We start from the raw sequence: 19,969 nt of genomic DNA on the forward strand, positions 1-19,969 counted from the left end.
CTCCTGTATATTAAACTTTCTGGACAACTGAAGTTCACTGGATTGGATCCTAAGAGGAATTCCGGCCGCTAGTAAAAATGGTAAGACTTAAGGAAACATGTGACACCGTGTGAAGGGCTGTGACTTCTCCACCCTTCAGCTGGCACAGCTCCACACGTCAATGGAACCTAAGGATAATTTCAATGATGAAAAATATCATAATTGCCACTGGACTCTTTTATTTTCTGAAATTCTTTTAAATGTATCTGCTACCCATCAAATAAACTGGATGTATTAGATTTAGAATTGCTTGCCCATGATATATTCCTCCTTAAACCAATGTTTGAAAAAGACTGATTTTAAAAAGTAAATTTAAAATTTTTTAACTTCTTGATAGTGCCAGTTACTGAGGCTTATCTATCTTCTGTTAAATTCTATAAGATATCCACAAAGTCATGTTAGTTCAGATTCTGAAGCACTGAGAACATGTAGCCTGAAGAGTTCCAAATGTATAAAAATAGAATCCACAAATAGTGTGGAAACGTCAATGATCTATGACAGAACTTTCTTGTTCAAAGCAAAATACTACTACATCAGACAAGTTTCATCTCATGTTTAGTTTTGCCCATCACCACAGAAACTACTTATTTCTAACACATGTGAACTCATAGTGATAAATGCCTAAATATAACTGAAATTCATTTTTTACATAGAGCTTTTCTATTTTTCTAAACAGTTTATAAGCTACTTTTCAGCTTTTGTGCCTTGAATGTGATACCTTGGAAAATGCAAAACTGTCCAATTCTTTTTGTTTTTTTTAATTTTTCAGAATTTTTTTAATTTATTACTTTTAAAATTTATTTTTATTTTTTGGCTCGTTGGGTCTTCGTTGCTGCACATGGGCTTTCTCTAGGTGCAGTGAGCAGGGGCTACTCTTCATTGCGGTGCGCGGGCTTCTCACTGTGGTGGCTTTTGTTGCGGAGCACGGGCTCTAGGCACGCAAACTTCAGCAGCTGTGGCACGTGGGCTCAGTAGCTGTGGCTCGCAGGCTCTAGAGCACAGGCTCAGTAGTTGTGGCACACGGGCTTAGTTGCTCCACGGCATGTGGGAACTTGCCGGACCAGAGCTCGAACCTGTGTCCCCTGCCTTGGCAGGCGGGTTCTTAACCACTGTGCCACCAGGGAAGTCCCCAAACTGTCCATTTCTGAAGAGGGAAAACTTTCCCAAACTGCTCCCTCTTGAAGATTCTATATCTTACTTCAAAAGAAATGCCAGCATGACTCAAAGCCTTTGACATGTCAGTTGAGTAAAAGATGCTTTCACAGTGAGGAGCTGTGTTTCTAATTCTATCAGCTTTACCTGGCATTACTGCCATCACACCGAGTGTGAGAAAGTCTGCTATGTTCTTATTGGTGAAGAACTGTTTTGACTGTCATCAAGGATGTGAACACTGAGTGTTTCTGGCCCTTAACACTATCTAATACGTTATATGGTGTTTACAGGTGAAATAAGAATGATGTTGCTGGCACTCTGTGAGCTCAATGATTCCTCAGAACTCGCAAGAAGTGAGCAAATGAGATAGAAACATGGCACTACTGATAGTACTGATTACCTGTTTTGTGATTATTTTTGCTACTTCCCAGCCTTGCCAGACCCCTGGTGACTTTGTGGCTGCCACTTCTCCAGGGCATATCATGATGGGAGGTTTGTTTGCCATTCATGAAAAAATGCTGTCCTCAGAAGGCTACCCCAGATGGCCAGAAATCCAGAAGTGTGTTGGGTGAGTAAAGCTTCAGAGAACACATTTAGATTTCAAGATTATGCAGTGAGATGAGGGCATGTAAATGTTTACTTGTGTTAACATCTAAATTATTTTAACAAAATTTAAACTCATATATTTTTAAGTTGCATAAAGCTAAGTCTTGCTATTCTTCCTTACAAGAAAGATATATTAGCGCTATATGTATAATCAACCTCCAAGTACAGAGGCAATGAATGCTTCCCATTAATATATTTATTTGGATTTTGCCTATAAAGAATAACCCCTGAAGTCACAGGAGAAAACCAATAAGACACAGTAGCCTGTCCACTACAAGCATAAATAGCACAATTATATTCCTATCACCCACAAATGTGGGTTGTTTCAAACATGGATCTTTATTTAATTCTTTGTTGAAAATAGACTGCACTTAAAATTTTTCTCCATACTAACATTTTTGTCAACACTGTATTTATTTCATTCTTGAAATCGTCTAATTCTTTCATAATGAATTAAGAACCCTACTTCAACTCAGAGTGTTCCTTCTTCCTTGATGAACACTTCATATCGTGAAAGCTTGACTACAGAAGAGACATTTGTCACGGAGTATTATAGAAAAATAAAGCTGGATGGAGGATACTACAGATGGTTTTCTTTAAGGAGAACAGGCTATTTGAATTCTAATTTCAGTTTGGTGACAAAGTAATTTTGTAGATTTAGGCAAATCATTTAAACTCTCTGAGTTTCAGCTTCTGATTTTTCTCTTCTGTAAAATAAGGGCCTGGATAACTTTTAAAGACAGGCAGCATCAGCTTCTGTTGCTATAGCAATGTGATCCCAGTGCTTCCTTCTAACTCTCAAATCCTGATTTCTATCTTGATACTTTTGTATATAAATTTAATCTCCTCTTTTCCCCTCCTTTTTTTTTCTTTTTTTAATCACAAAGTGTTTAGCATGCCCTCTATGAATGCTTTCAGGTGAAATGTGATCCCACATCACTCTAAGATTCCTTCCTGGCATTAAGTTGGGTATTTTGAGCTACTGTCATCTTAATCATTGATTATCAGGAATACCAGCGAACACCCCGAAATAGTTAATGAGGATTTTTCAGAGCACTAAATAGGCACTGCAGATTTAAGGCCTACAATCATAGGCCAACAAATAAGGATGGAAAATGATAAAAAAAAAATCATTTGGTCTAATAAGCAAATTTATTCTGGAAAAAGAAAGTCACTGAACATCATTTTGCTTTACTGTCACTCCTTGGGAGAAACAGTATTCATTCAACATTGAACAACTATTTACTAAATGCCTACATTACCTAGGTCGCATTCTAGGCATGGGGGGATCCTGAGGTAAACACCAAAGGGGTTCAGACTCTCATGGAGATAACATGTGGGGGACTCTGAAAATATTACACATTTTATTTGCCAGACAATTCATTACTTTAACCTTTCTTCTTTGTTTCTTTCTTTAAATTAAACATTTAATGTTCATTGCCAAACTTCACATTTAGATAGTCTGTAATGACAAACAGCATTATCCAAATATTATTTAATTTATCATAACTAAATGAATTAAAAGAAACTTGAAAATATCAAAACCCTGAACAACAATATCCCCTTTTATTCATTCAAAAAGTATTTATTGAATTCTTACTCTGTATTAGGCACTGTTTGTAACCTTCTGTATAGAGTGGTGGGTGAAATAAACTTAACAGTAAATCAGTAGTTACACAACTCAATGCTCTGGAATAATCACAAGTCCAGAAACCAACTGGAAAAACCCACTAAAGGGGAAATATCTATGCCTTGGAACTGAAATAGTGCATGTTGTCTAGGAGAAAGCTATTGTGCGTTTACCCAGAGCCTGTTTTATAAGTCATTCTTAAGAGTCTTATTCGTCTGGTTTCCAACCACAATAGATTAGCATCACAAAAGTAAAAAAAAGGGAGAGTCTATAAAAGCAGATTCTTGGACAGCAATAAAATGCTGACATCTAACTACAAAAACATCATCATACTGTAGAATACTAAACTGAATATTCAAAATGATCCTGAAATTAACCACGAAAAGGTTAACTCCTGTTCTGTAGACTCCATTTGAGAAACTGTGGGTTCCTATATACTCTTTTTTTTTTTTATTTTTTATTTTCGGCCGCGCAGCATGTGGGATCTTAGTTGCCCAAACAGGGATCGAACCCGTGCCCCCTGTATTGGAAGCACGGAGTCTTAACCACTGCACTGCCAGGGAGGTCCCCTTATATACTCTTGAGAAAGGTTTCCATCAAAAACTATTTTTAAATAAATAAAGTTTAGATCCTTCAAGAGGTAAGTGTCACCAATTCATAAATTGTCTATTATACGGCAGAAATGAGAATAAAATAGGATATCATCATGTCTGTAGAAGAGTTATGTTCTAATTTCAAAAAAACTTGTTTCTCAACAGCTTTGAAATATCAAATTTTCTTCAAACTCTTGCCATGATATACAGCATTGAGATGATCAATAATTCAACACTATTATCTGGAGTCAAACTAGGGTATGAAATCTATGACACTTGCATAGATGTCACAGAGGAAATGGCAGCTGCTCTGAGGTTTCTAAGTTCAACTGCTCCAGAGAAATCGTGGAGTTTAAGTGTGACTATTCCAGATACACGCCAAGGGTTAAGGCTGTCATAGGTGCTGGCTACACAGAAATAACCATGGCTGTCTTCCGGATGTTGAATTTACAGCTCATGCCACAGGTGGGTTTTGTTCTACCTCCATACTTTGGGTTTGATCATATTCTTTATCATGAAAGGATCAGGGTAATCTGGGAAACGAGTGGGGGAGATGCTTTTACTTTAACCTTTCTTTCTCTTCAGTAAAAAAAAAAAGGATGTGCCCTATTATGGATAGCATAGTGATCAAAGCACTAAGGGAGTAGTCATCCCTCAATCTGTCAGGTCTAGTTTCTGACAGTTTTCAGTGTGATTTGGATAAGACAGAAACTTCTGATCACCTCAACTGCCTTGTTTCTAAAATAACATCAGTCAGGTACCATGAAGAAAACTGCAGGGGAAGTGAGGGGTAAAGGGGTGTGGAAGTCAAAGAAGACTCTCAAGGAGGTGACGTTTAGCCTGAAACTTGAATGAAAAGGGACAGTCAAGAGGAGAGTACCTAGGCTGAGAAAGCAGTAAGTACAAAGTTGAAATGTCCAAAGAATAACAAAAGGTCAGTATAGTTAGGTCAGTTTGAGCAGAAAGGAGCAGAGTAAGAGATGCATTTGTAGAGAGGGGTAAGGGCCGGGTCATATAGCATCTTGTAAGCTGTGGTATGGTTTGCACTTTGTTCTGAGTATGATGGAAAGGCTTTGAGCAGAGACTGTGAACTACTGAGCTTCCTATAATGCAAACCATTAACCAGGAAGTAAGCAAAATGGTCTCTGAAAGACCAAAGTGTGTATTAGACAGCCCTGCACTAAGTCCTTGCACATTACTCAGAGTCAAGCAAGCTCTCTTGGCTTTGATTTTGAACGAATTAATCTTCATATCACATCACTCTGTAACTCACTAGGTCATACTTTCTAAGATCAAGGAAGATTAGAAGCAAAATGTTAGAAAAGGCTTATAGTCAGATTATCAAGAAATCACCATCTGATAGAAGTGAACAGATAGAAATATATAAATGTATAATATAAGTACATAAGAATTCAAAATATATAACTTTCTGGAGCTAGACTAAGTAAGTGCATATACCCATATAAGACTCTGAGAGTTCCATTATATTATAGCTTAGAGAAGTTGATAATGAAAAGTTTAAGTCCAAAACAAAACAAAACAAAAAGAACTATTCCCCCAAATATCTCAGAGATAAGGCTTTGGCTCAAAATTTCTAGACTACGTATAAAGTTAGTTAAGTGACAAGTAAGAAAAGTAGACTATTTTTAACAATGGTTGTTTAATGTGAAAATGTAATTTCCATGATAGACCACACAATAGGAGAGGGGACTCTCTGTGGTAACACGGATTTTGCAGAAGCCCGGGCGGCACAGTGAAGGTGAGCATAGTTATGTCAGGTACTGGGAAGGGAATTAAGGTTTAGTGAATGTCCACTGTGTGCCACTATCCATTTAAAACTTCTCCTTCAGTCTTCACAAGAATCCTGTTGTTTCACAGGGAAAGAAGTGTTAACTAACTTTGCCAAATTTATTGGAGTCAGGATTCTAACAGTTTGTTTGACTCCAAAGCCTATTGTCTTTCCCCCATACCATGTAGCTGCTGTAAATAGTAAAAAAAAAAAAAAAAAATCACTGAAGTGGCACAGTGCAATTGCAGCTGTGGAAGGTAATAACCCTCCCTAGAATAAAATCACCAAAGCTGTAAATTAGGCAAAACTTTGCACACATTAGGGAGGTCTCCTAAAATGCTGCTGCTCTTTTGAGTAGATTAGGAGTCCGAAAACTATTGAATGTATAGCCTGTGGGTCAAATGTGGCTCTCAAGCTCTTGAGATGTCAAGCTAAGCATGATTTTTAAATTTTTTAAAGGTTGTAACAAAAAAATACAAAAATAATATATGACAGAGACCACACATGACCAACAAAGCTTAAAATATTTTACATCTGGTCCTTTACAGAAGAAAGTTTGCTGACCCCTGGACAGATGATTATTTGTCTGGATGATTTATTTTACCTAGAATAAAAATCATCAAAGTTGTCATTTATACACATTTTGAACAAACTAGGTGTCTGAAAATTCATTTTGCTTATTTGACTGGCTGCATTTTCCCATATTTATCTCTAAGTATTTAAAAAATATCCACTATTGGCCCTGGCCTGAGACATAAGATAGATATAAATGGATATAGGAGTGTAGATGGAGATTTAAGATAGAGCCTAAACCCTTGAAGGGCTTATACTATACACAGTACCAAATGATTGAAAAGCAATGACCCTCAACAGTCACCAGGTACTAAGTATCGTGATTTAAGCCATTTATAAAGTAGTTCATTGAAGGGGAAGGATGGAAAGGATCAAAGAATTTAGAAAATGTTATGGAAACTCACAGAAATCAAAGAGAAGAATATCTACTATGAATAGCCACCTGCAGCTCATCAACACCGTAACTAAAAGTTTCTGTCCATTTCCAGGTGAGTTATGAATCAACTGCAGAAACCCTAAGTGACAAAATTCGCTTTCCTTCATTTTTACAGACTGTGCCCAGTGACTTCTACTAGACTAAAGCAATGGCCCACCTGATTCAGAAATGTGGATGGAACTGGATTGGCATCCTAACCACAGATGATGACTATGGACGACTGGCTTTCAACACTTTTGCAATTCAGACCTCAACAAATAATGTGTACATAGCCTTCAGAGAAGTTCTCCCAGCCTTCCTCTCAGATAATACCATTGAAGTCAGGATCAGTCAGACACTTGAGAGAATCATAGCAGAAGCCAGGTTAATGTCGTTGTGGTATTTCTGAGTCAGCTCCATGTTTTCAATCTCTTCAGTAAAGCCATTGAAAGGAATATAAATAAGTTCTGGATTGCTAGCGATAACTGGTCAACGGCCACCAAGATCACCGCCATTCCTAAGGTTAAAAGGATTGGCAAAGTTGTGGGGTTTACCTTTAGAAGAAGGAATATGTCCTCTTTCCATTCCTTTCTTCAAAATCTGCATATGTTTCCCAGTGATAATAACAAGCCCTTAAATGAATATGCCACGCTCAAGGCTCTGCCTGTGCATATACTAAGGACAGTGATCTGAGTCAATGCATTTCCAACTATTCTCAGGGGACTTTGTCCTACAAGGCTAACGAGGATATAGAAAGGAACTTCTCGCTGAGAAATGACTTCCTGTGAGATTACACTGAGCCGGGACTTATTCACAGTATTCAGCTAGCAGTGTTTGCCCTTGATTATGCCATTTGGGATCTGTGCCAAGCTCGAGACAGTCAGAACCCCAATGCCTTCCAACCATGGGAGGTACCAACTCACATATCTGAGAAAATTCCCCTACCATCATTTCTCTCCTTTCTTTAATCTGCAATATTTATATAAACTGCTCTTAACTGTATTCCTTTTATAAGTAGATACTTGCAGTGTTTGAATAACCTGAATTTCTATCACTAGTTCTTTGTTCTTAAGAATAATAGAGTTTTTATTTTACCTTCACCTCCTACTCTGACCCACCAAAGTCGTGTTCTTTTAATTTCCAAGAAGACTCTGTTGATAGTGCTCTTTTCCTTTGGTTTATGTATTTGTATCTGATCTTGCAGTTTTTCAAAGCTTCAAATGATTATCTCTTTTGATGCTCTTAACAAACACAAGACCAGGCATGTTTAATGATCCCTTTTATTATTGCTAAATATTATGCATAAAGAAACTAAAGCTGAAAGTACCAGAAATATGACTCTCGTCTGGGTCTTCTGACTCTATCATACCCTCTGGTTTTCATGGTATCTCTGGTGGTTATAGTCCTAATGCCTCCAGTTATGACTCTTACTTAGGGCAGTCTCCCTAGGACTCCAGTCTTCTTCAAATGAATGTTGTTAGGTCAGTCGTAACAAGTCCTATGATATCTCAGGTTTAAATGAACCACTAATTGTGTAAAAGAAGTCTTTCCCTTTCTTCTCTTTGATTAGTTTGTAGAAACTCTAATTAAAGCATAATATCGCCCTATTTAGTGAAATTTTTCCATTGTATTTTTAAAATGTTCATAAACAAGGCATTTAAAAGCAAACTGCTGCTTTATATGATAAATTTTACTCATTAGAAACAAATTTCTCACTAATGTGTATTCAAAGCCAAACCTGTCTGTCTTAAGGCAGAATCATGTTCCAAAAAAGATATTTATTTTACATTTGTTAGGGAAAAAAGGTAAAAGGGAATAAGATCCAATTCTTCTGATCACATAAGTGAATGTCCATGGCAAGCTGTTTCTACTTTTGTCATTCTTACTTTAAACACCCACCAACACAAGCTCCAAGTGATCAGCTTACATCTGGGTGAATCATGTGATGGTCATAGGGTGTTTTAAGTTGCTCATTTTAAAACAAGTTTTCACCTTGTAAATGCAAGGCAAGAAAAATCTAATGAAGAGGTAAGACTAGAGATTAGAATTTTTACTTTTAATTAAAACTCTCTTTAAAATATGTGTGTATACACACACACACACACACACACACACACACATTTATATGTCTAGTGATTTTTACTGTTGTGGCCTCTCCCATTGCGGAGCACAGGCTCTGGACGCACAGGCTCAGTGGCCATGGCTCACGGGCCCAGCCGCTCCGCGGCATGTGGGATCTTCCCAGACCGGGGCACGAACCCGCATCCCCTACATCGGCAGGCGGACTCTCAACCACTGCGCCACCAGGGAAGCCCTGTCTAGTGATTTTAAGATAACTGTTTGAAAGCATACTCTTTGTAATGTAAAACTTTAATGAGGGATTGGTTTAAAAAAAAAAAAAAAAACTCTAAGTTAAGTGGACCAACATAATGAAACCACTACATGGAATTTTAAGAATGAGAGGTTGAGAAAGAGTAATGGAGAGAAAATAGACAATCAGAGACAGATGGGATAAAGGGGAGGAGCTATAAAAAGACTCATAAGAGAAGAGAAGTACAAATAGCAATAGCTATTTATCCTCTGGGAAAGTATTTTAAGTCAGGAGTAAGTCTCAAACATTCTGAGGAAAAATCTCGAGAAAGTATAATTGAAGCAGATCTTCTAAAATGTTTTATTTAAACACTAGGAACCTGGGGTCATTGTTTATTGCCCCCCACCCGGAAGCATAGTAATCCAGAACAAATAGAAACAGACTGGAAAGGAAGAATAGGGGAGTGCCTTACTCCTTTGATCACAAGCGAGCCATGTCTATGCCAGAATTAATTGGACAAATAATGCAAACAATTGTCTTTTTAGGAAGAAATCTCCATAGACATTAAATTTAAAAGATCAGCAACATTTAGGGTCACTAATCAAAGGTATATTCCTAAAAATTATTTTGTCCCTGGCAAAATTCACTAATATTTAAATAATACTTTCTGAATGATTTTAGGTTCAAATAACTTTACAGGAGTTAGTTTTTTCCAATATTTGAGGATAATCCTTACCTTGGCTCCACATTTGGTGATGTCTGTGAGCAGTATTCAGGGATAGCACAGTCATACTTGTTTTATCTCAACAGATTTTTTTTATGTTCCTCAGATGTGTGTGAGAATACCACCTCCTTGTTGTGAATAGTGATTTTGGTTTTCTTCTTTGTTTTCCTCTACTGGGGATGATATACAAGGTAGTGAGTGATGTATGTGGGATGAGAGAATGTATAATAGTCAAACTACTCTTTACACAATTATTTGGCAAATATTTCTTGGGTGTCTCAATGTTCCAGCCATTGTGTTGAGTGCTGAAAATATTATGGAGAACAAGACAATTCTCTCCCTAAAGGAGTCATGTGTCTAGAGGAGTAACCAATCAAACAATTAAGGAGCTGATCACAGTGCAGAATAATGCATTACGATGTTTCATATAAATACAAGATGGTAGAGAAGCATATAATTGAGGAAACTAATCCAGCATTAGCAATTCAGAGAACATTCTCCAAAGATCATGACATCTCTGGTGAATATGATAGATGGGTAGGAGTTAAGCAGGACAGAAATTCCCCAGCAAAGTCACAGAGAGAGAAAGCATGGCATCTTCAGGGATCAGAAAGTAGTGCCATAGAACTGGAGTCTTTTGTGGAAATTACAGGCAAATGAGAGTGGAGGGTTATTGAAGCATCCATCATTAGGGCCTTATCAATCAGAGCATCTCAAACTTGATTACCTGGTAATATGATTATCATGCTGATGCTAATTCAGTAGTTCCAGTGTGGGGGACCTGAAAGTCTGCACTTCTAACAATCTCTCAGGTGATGCTGATATTGCTGGTACAAAGACCATCCTTTCAATAGAAAGTCTGCAAGCTATGTTTTAAAGGTTTGGACTTGAGAGAGCAAAGGGGAGCCAATTAAAGCTAGTTTTAGACAGAAGAGTGATGTGACCTGCTTTCCATTGTAGAAATAGTATTCCTACTGCAATGTACATTGACTAGAGGAACACAAGACTAGACAGAGAAAGACCAGTTTGGTAATCCAGGCATACAATAAGGGTGCCTTATACTTCAGGTATAAGTGCTACAGGTACTAAGGGTGTGACAATGAGGATGGAGAGGCATATACTTAAGAGGAAAGACGAAGAGTATTTGGAGATAGATTGGATGTAAAGAATGACAGAGAAAAGCAAAGATGTCGCAAATGATTCTAAATTGGGGCAACTGGTGCCATTTATTGAGATGGAAACACAGAGAAAAGTGAAGGTCCGGAAGCGAGAAGAAGTATTAAGCATTCCATTTTGGACATGTTGAATGTGAAGAACTTATGAGGCATTCAAGTGTAGTGGTCCAAAAGTCAGAAGAGACATGAGGACAAAAAGGGAACGATTGTAGAGCAATGAGGAAAATAATAACTAATAATTTTTAAGGCCTACTATACTAAGCATTGACACACATCATCTCTAATCTTTAAATATTATGGTAGTGCCACCGATTCTTGTTCATTGCACTTCGTCCTAAAGAACTGGCAAGAAGAAGTGTTACTGGTGACTGAGAATTGCAGCAGTTTAGAGATGGAGGGGACCTCAGCCATAAGGGTCTGGCCCGTGGGCACTCATAGAGTTAGCAGTGAAACTGTCCCAGCCTTAGTCATGTGCGTTTTTGCTACACCATGGAAAAGTTTACAAAAGAAAAAGACATAGGTTGGGTACCAGACAGAGATGCAAGGCTGCTTCCTTGCTAGTCTCTAATTCGCTCACATAGATACCTCTTTTCACAAGCACAGCTCACTTACGGAGATGTAGTGGACAGCAGAGAGGCTGGGGACATGGAAAACAGCATCAACCACAGCAGCTTAATTGGAGTGGTCTCCTGACCTCGTGTTCCCAGAAACAGGTCATTACCATACAGAGGTGGATTATATAATCATGGAGATGCAAATCCTACTCTCTAAATATTTTAGAGTCAAGTTATCATGAGTTTCAGAGTCTTGATGAAAAATAAACAAACAATGGATGGAAAAGGCCTTAAATAGCTTAATAACTGTAAGCATTAATGTTCAAAATTACCTTAATCCAGAGCAAATGTTCGATAGAATATTTAACAAGTGATGAATGTACTGTTTTGTTTGCCTCCACCCTCTTTCCTGTAAGAACAAACATGGAATTGTGCTAGTTTATTTACATCATACAATGTTATCATTATTTACAGAACGTATATGTGTCAGAAATTTACCCTGTAAAACCTGATTAAATGGAGGAAAAAACTGGTAGAAATTATAGTTCAAACAAAAGAATGGAAGAGGATATGCTCTCTAAACAACTAAGTTCCTGGGGCTTACGTGTGTATATTGCTTAAGGAAGGAACAGAAGAAAAATCAATACACAGGTAGAGATGGGAACATTGAAGGTAGGGCTTTACTTGTTCTATTTTTGTTCCCTCCATATTTTTTGTTCCAGGCAATTGCTGGAATAAGATTTTGTCAGTTAATTCTACCACCTTAGATCTGACATCCTGCTTCTTTAAAGCAATACTAATTAATTTGAATTGATTAAAAGAACTAAGAAACCTGTGAGGACATATAATAAAATCAATATACATGCTTAGAGATTTTGCTAAAGTGATATTTGGTTATTGACATGACTACTGTAGCTAATATATTTACTTAAAATACAATTTGATTTTCTTATATTCTATTTGCCAAAGGGGAAAAAAACTGAAGGAAAGAAACATTCATAAAAGGTTAACTAAGGGACTTCCCTGGTGGTCCAGTAGTTAAGACTCCACGCTCCCAATGCAGGGGGCCCGGGTTCGATACCTGGCCAGGGAACTAGATCCCACACACCGCAACTAAGAGTCCACATGCCGCAATGAAGATCCTGCACGAGGCACCAAAGATCCCACATGCCACAACTAAGACCCGGCACAGCCAGACAAACAAATAAATAAATATTTTTTAAAAAAAGATTAACTAGGAAGAAATAGAATAAGAATAACTCTATTCAAATAGAATAATTTCAGCCTTGTTCCATAGATTTTGCACCCAACAAAAGCCACATAAACATCACAGATATAGATGCACGGGACCGTGGAGCCAGAACTCAAATGTTTTCTCCCTCCCAGTCCAGTATTCTTCTCCTGCAGCACAAGCTCAATACGGCTGCCTCATTTGTCAGTAAAACATTTTCTGTTCTAGCTATATTGCATACAAGTTCTCACTGAACAAACTGGGTAACAAGAAAAGTACTTTTTCATTATATTTCTTCTCAAGTTAAAAAAAAATCATTTTCTGAACTAAATTGGAAATAGAATTTAGAGATCACTTTACTATACTTTCCATTACTGAAACAGACTTGAAAACCATTGGAGATGAGAAGATCTACACATCCCACCAAATGAGTATGGACTTAGAAGGCAGACACTAGCAGTTACCTTGGGCTCACCAATTAAACTTCTCAGGTAGGGACGCCCCTCAGTACAAACCCCAAGAGCAGGGTGCTGTTGTTACCGGACTGTTGCCCAGGTCTGTAGCTCTGTCCCCTCAGCCTTCATTTTGGGGCTGGTGAGCATGACAGCTACTGGCTTGGATTACCTACTCAGACTTGGCCAAAGGCCCAGGCTGATTGTGACTCTAGAAGGAAAGGACGAATTTCCTGCCTTCCATAACTCCAAATGGCACAGGGGTGATTGCTTTGAGTCAGAAGGAAAAAAACAATGAGGAGAATTTAAATGAATATATTGTTAGGTGCAATGGCAAGACTTCATAATGAAAGTCAAGATGTGTATCCTCAGATAAGGTCCTTCACTCCTTGGCTGGGGCCCTCCTCTGAGAAAAGAGGAAGACGATCCCTGCTCAGCTTGCTTTGCTGAGTTGTTATGGAGTAAAAGGGCATCACAGATTTGAGTATTAGCATGTAATGTATGAATGTCAGGTGACTTTATTAGTTGGTAGATGCAAAGTATTTTTATTTATTTGCAGAACATCCCTATTAGCCAATAACAGGTACTTAACGGTATTAAGCTAATCTCTATTAACCCTTAATCTGTGCCATATACTGGGCTAAAGTGCTTACATCCATAATTACATTTAATTCTTATAATAATCATATTAAGTAGGTTTCATTTACCTCAACTGTGGCCTAGAAAGAAATTGTAACTGCCAAGATCACACCACTAATGAAATATGGAACCAGAATTAGAGCCCAGGCATCTGCCCCAGAGGACCCATTAATTCTGCAACGTGGAGAAAGTAAAGATGGTCAGATTTCAATTTTGTAGGCTAGAGAAGCTACCTCCATAAACATTAACTTGCTTTCTCAAATTCACAGAGCAAGCCTTTGGCAGAAATTCTCAACATTTCTCAAATTGTGGCCTAGTAGTTAAGCACCTTCTCAACTAATTACCACACTCACTGATCCAGAATGTCCTTTTTCTAATTTTTAAGTGATATTCCTGTAAGGCAGTGTTACAGTTGGGATAATGGATACACTTACAATATTTATATCAGTCTTTGCTTCTGTTTTTATTGTTCATAGTTACTTGATGTACTGAAAAATGTGATGTTCACAGATGGAGGGAGTTCATTTCATTTTGATGCCCATGGAGATATGAATACTGGATATGATGTTGTGCTCTGGAAGATCAACAGCCACATGACTATTGCCAGGATGGCACAATACGACCTGAAGAATGATGTCTTCATTGTCACAGACCAAGAAACAAAAAATGAGTTCAGGAATCTTAAGGTAATTTTGCTGTTGGCTGCTTTGTAGCATTCAAATCAATTGGTACTTCAACTGCAAAAGTCCTTGACCCCGCCAGGACCTCCAGTGGTCCTACTGCCTGTTCTCTGTCCCCAACTTCCCTCCTTAAATTCCAGTCAACTTGTATATCACTCCCTTGTACACACCACTCAATTTCCTTGCCCATCTCTCTCTTCATCTTATTCATTGGACCGAAGTATAATCCTGGTTATATTAAACTAATCAGTATAGCCCCCATGTAGCTGAACTTGGCAAAAACAAACAAGCAAAAAAGAAAAAGAAAAAAACCCCACCTACCTTGCTGACTGTTCTCATTTAAAATTCATGATCTCTAACCTCCAGTGGGTCCTAAATGCTATTGGGCAATCAGACTATTACCCTAGCCCATAATCTGTCCACCTTCTTAGATGGCTTTTTATGCTTTCTTTTCTCTCCTTTGACTCCAATACATCTTCCCCATCTTCACTTTCAGTGGACCCTGCTTCCTATTTGACTAACAAAACTGAGACAATCAAAAGAGAACTCCAGTGTTCTGCTGCCACCACATCTGTGCCTGTATCCCTGCTTTCCATCTGGCACTGTGGATGGACTGTCTATGCCCCTAGCCAAGGTCAGCTCCTCCAGTTGACCTCTGAATCCCAACCCCTTTTACTTACTTAAGGACATTGCTCTGGCAATTCTCCACTCTCTTCTGCACCCTCAAGTATTTTCTGTGTTATTTAAACAGTGATACAAACATGCTGTTTTTCCTCCCGTCTTAAGAAAAAAACCGAAGAACTCCATTGACCCCCCACTTTCCCCTCCATATACTACCCATTCCTCTATTTCTCTTTACTGCAAAACTCCTTGGAAAAGTTGAATATATTCACTGGCCTCAATATCTCTCCTCCCATCATTCTTTTGAACTCTTTTCAGTCCATCAAAATTCTTTCTCTCTAGTTAATAAATACAAACATCATCTTACTTCACTTACTGGCTAATTATTCTCCCTTCTTTATTTGCTTCCACAACAGCACACTCCCTTGGTTTTCTTCCTCTGTTTCTGGGCACTACTTCTCAGTCTCCTTTGCTGTTTCTTTACCATTCTTATTGCCTATAAATATTGGTGGGCCCAGAGCTCAGAACCGCTCCTCTTACTGGTCTGCACTTTTCCTTAGTGATCTCATCCAGGCATTTAAATAATGTCACTATATAGAAGGCAGATGACTCCCAGACTTTTATCTTCTGAATTTCAACTCAAGTAAATATACAATTGACTGACTGACATCTCTACCTGGGTGTCTGGTAGTCATCTTAACTAATTATCTCCAAAACGGAGTTCCAAAAGCTACCCCCATTGCAATAAATGGAAACTCCCTTCTCCTAGCTGCTCACAGAAAAATCTGGTGGGATCCTTGTCACTTCTCTTTCTGTCACACTTCATATCCATCCTAAGTTATACTTTCAAAATGAGTCCAGAATCTGACACTTTTGTCCTCTACTCTGTTGCTACCACCCCACTCCAAGCTAGGATCACCTCTCACCCAGATTCAGATAGTAGGTTTCTAACTGCTCCTTGCTTCCACTCTTAGCCCCTTCAGTCTGTTCTTAAGACAGAAGCCTGAGTAATCCTGTAAAATATCATGCTCTGCTCAGAACCCTCCCCATACATCCTATTTCTCTCAGAGGAAAAGCCAGTGTCTTTAAACACCATACATTACCTGTCACCAGCACCTCCCTGACCTCATCTCCCACTACCTTCCTACAACCCCACGGGCTTTCTCAATCTTCCATACATGTCTTCCCTTCTCCTAGCTCAAGGCCTTTTACCTGCTGTTTCCTTTGCCTGTAATAATCTTCTCTGATGTCCACATGGTACACGTTCTCACTTCCTTTCTGTCTTTCCTAAAATGTCACCATCTCAGGGAGGCCTTCCCTGGTCACATTATTTAAAATTGCATTGTCAACCTAATACTCCTTCTATACCCTCCTGTCTTTAGTTTTTCTCCTTAGCACTTATCACTATCTAGCATTCTGGACATTTTGCTTATTTTTATTCTGTTTATTGTCAATCTTGTCAACTAGAACAGAAGGCCTCTGAGAGCATGGAATTTTGTATTTCATTCCTTACTGTGGCCCCAGTAATTGCAACAGTGCCTGGCATATAATAGGCCCTCAAAATGTATGTGTTCAACGAAAGGATGAACATAGATATGCTTTAAGCCACTATCTTATTCTGTCACAAATTTCAGTTAAGTAAGGTACTTTTTCCTTGAAACACAGAAACGTAGCCATCCTTCTGCGTTCTCCAACTTTCATCATTGTCTTCGTTATCATCACTATCATCCTCACAACTACATTGTGAACCCAGCACTCTGCTAAACACCGTAACTCACACTGGATTTTTTAAACCATGCTGTGACTCATTTTATTGTTGAATATAGAGAGGATTCCCTATTATAATTTCCGCAAGAAGTGCTACTTTTAACTGTTACCAAGACATCTCCAGACTTTGTAGGGGAGACACTAAATGTGGGGGAGATGATAGGATGACAGATAACTGAGTGGGGCTTTTAGGGACTAAACGGAAGGGACTGACAACCATGAAAAGAGGGACAAGGCTTCCTTTCTGATGGAAACACCCATACATATTTCAAGGAGGTAGCAGAAACCAACAAGATCTGAGATCAGTTAGGTCAGACTTCAAGAAAATGACAAATCACGCTTCTAAGACACATGAGAGAGGGTCCTTTTCCTGTTCTCCTTTAAGAGCCAGTGTGTACTGAGTTCTGGGGCTACCCCTAATAACCTAGCGTGCAAGGCCCCAAATCAGTGCTTGTAATGAAGCTCTAGTGGAAGTTGAGAAAACAGAAGTACAAGTTAGATGCATAACCAAGGCTTCCAGTGGTGACCGAGGCAAGAGGAAACTTGCCTATTTTATTTCCACTGGGCATGGGTGAGGCGAATTGCTATACAAAGGCAATGGCTGTCTAATAACTCACAGTACTTTTATCATGTACACATTTCTAAATCACACACATATTTCTATTTTCTGGTAATTAAACTTTTCCCTATAACTGTATACAAGAGTTTTGGTGGGAAAAGCGGAGGGAAAACAGTTGGTCACAGACTGGTCTTTTCCTCATTGTAAACATCCTCAGGAACGTTGAAGAAATGCCATATGTACACAGCAGTGCCTGAAACTATTTGCCAGGAACTCTTATGTAAGTGTTTCCTTGTCCTTGGTAGTAACATTAACTTGTCAAAGAAACGTTCCTTGATATTGTTACCACATCTTAACTGTGGCTTAGTTTTCTTATGTGAAAAAATGATGATAAAAATGCTTGTTCTGTCTACCATATAAGGTTACTATAAAGATCTACAGAGAGAATGCACGTTAATGTGTTCTGAAAGCTATACATCACTATTCGAAAATATTATTACTATCCTCATCATAGTTGTTATTTGTTTTCATAACAATCTTGTGAGGTCAGTAACTATTACCAAGGAGGAATTTAAGGAACAGAAAGATTAAGTGTCTTGCCTAAAGTCCACAGCTTTTTGGTGGCCAAGTTGAAGTGAATTCAGACAGCCCAACTAGCTGCTATACCATACAAATCCATATACACTGCAAATTAGGGAGAGAAAAGGTTTCCAGAGTTGTATATCAACACTTATTTTCATGCCTTTGACCTAAAATGTTTAAACTTTTAAGGCGATACATTAAATAATCTTACAGCCATCCAAGTATCAGGTTAGAATCATAAACCTGTTTCTCCAGTGGGTCAGTCAAAACACATACAGAACAAGAGGAAAGGGTATGTTCCACACGGTGCTTACCCAAGTAGAAAAAGATATTCTTGGACCTTCAAAATTTGTTAAATTTACTAGTTTGGAAATAGGAATTATTATATTCTGTAGATGAAACAGTAATTTAGAACACCTGGTTTGTCAGTATCTATCACAACTGAAGACAGTCTCTGACTTAGCAATTCTCCTGATAGAACATTTAGACCTCAGAAATAAATTCTCAACTACATAGAAATACATGATATTCCTTGTAAAAATCCTTATAAGAATAAAAAAATTTTAACTTCAAACAAGTTAAATGTCTATAAAGAATTCATTAAATAAATTATGGTACATTTGTTCAATAAAAGACTGTTCAGCCACTTGAAAAAGTGAAGTAAGTTTATACGAACAGCGACTAAAAGGCCCTGCCATCTATTGTGAATGATGGAAACCAGTTGCAGAATAGTATAATTTTTGTATACATACTATATATAAAGATTGGGAAGACAAGTATCTAACTGGTAATACTAGTTTCCTCTAAAGGGTACATGATTGAGCAGACTTTCACTTTCTATGTTTTATTACTGTTTGAATTTTAATTACAATGAGCATGTTTTACTTCAGAATAAAAATTTTAAGAAAAATAATTTCTTAACCAGCCCATTTGCTGATCTGGTATTATTGCAATGAAAATCATGAAAAGCTGTTTTATATAACAAAAATAGAAAGTAAGTGGTAAAGAACATTCTAAAAGAGAATAATAATGATAAAGGTGGGAGAACTGCCAGGAGTCAGTAGTTCTTCCAGATAAAGTAACAATAATTAAATGATGCAATATTGAAACAAAAACAAACATAAATAAAATGGAATCTTAAAATCCAAACAAACCCATTTATATATTATATTTAAGCATTCAGTAAAATAAGAATCACATAATTCCAGGAAAGTGACTACTATTTAATAAACAGGGAGGGATAATTGTAGTGCTGTATAGGGAAAATTGATTTAGATCGAAAACTTATACCCCAAATGAACTCTATGTCAGTTATTTGGTCACAGAAATGCAAAAAGAAAAAAAAAAGCATTAGTTACCAAAAATAAAGTTATGCTAACATATGAAGAAACATCATAACATTGGATTACTTGGACATTTTTTGTGTGTTTGAACTATTTCCTTAAGTCAACTTCCCAGAGTAAAACTGTTGGTGTGCTCACGCACACACACACACACACACACACACACACATACATTTACATGGTTCTTGACAGGAGTTGGGGATCAAATTCAGAACACATGTTTTGAAAAATATGAGAGTACATATTTAGAGATAGAATTAAACAAAATATCTGAACTAAAGCCCATCCAGAACATCATATATTCTGTAATTAATTACAACAGGTAAAGTTAGAAACAACCTACGTCCACCATAGAAATAAAATAAATTATAACATTTCTTTATAACTAAATATTAAGATGCCACATAAAAAGATAAATATAAAGATTAGGCTGCAAAATGGAAATGGTTTATGATCTATAAGTGAAAAATTTTAGATGTTATGGGTACTTTACTTAATAAAGATTCTAAGGAAGCATAGAGAAATAGAAAATAT

The 19,969-nt window shown here is 37.6% G+C and overlaps 1 protein-coding gene across 1 annotated transcript; it reads left to right on the forward strand.

The window, feature by feature from the left end:
• Positions 1-1,565: 1,565 nt before the first annotated feature.
• Positions 1,566-14,596, forward strand: GPRC6A (G protein-coupled receptor class C group 6 member A). Its single transcript, XM_060030429.2, is given in 7 exon segments — positions 1,566-1,759; positions 4,186-4,337; positions 4,340-4,485; positions 6,871-7,174; positions 7,177-7,445; positions 7,448-7,708; positions 14,360-14,596. Coding segments are annotated over 7 exon segments (1,563 nt in total).
• Positions 14,597-19,969: the final 5,373 nt, after the last annotated feature.

The sequence above is a fragment of the Delphinus delphis genome, chromosome 14 (assembly GCF_949987515.2).
Source record: "Delphinus delphis chromosome 14, mDelDel1.2, whole genome shotgun sequence".
Classification (NCBI taxonomy): Eukaryota; Metazoa; Chordata; class Mammalia; order Artiodactyla; family Delphinidae; genus Delphinus; species Delphinus delphis.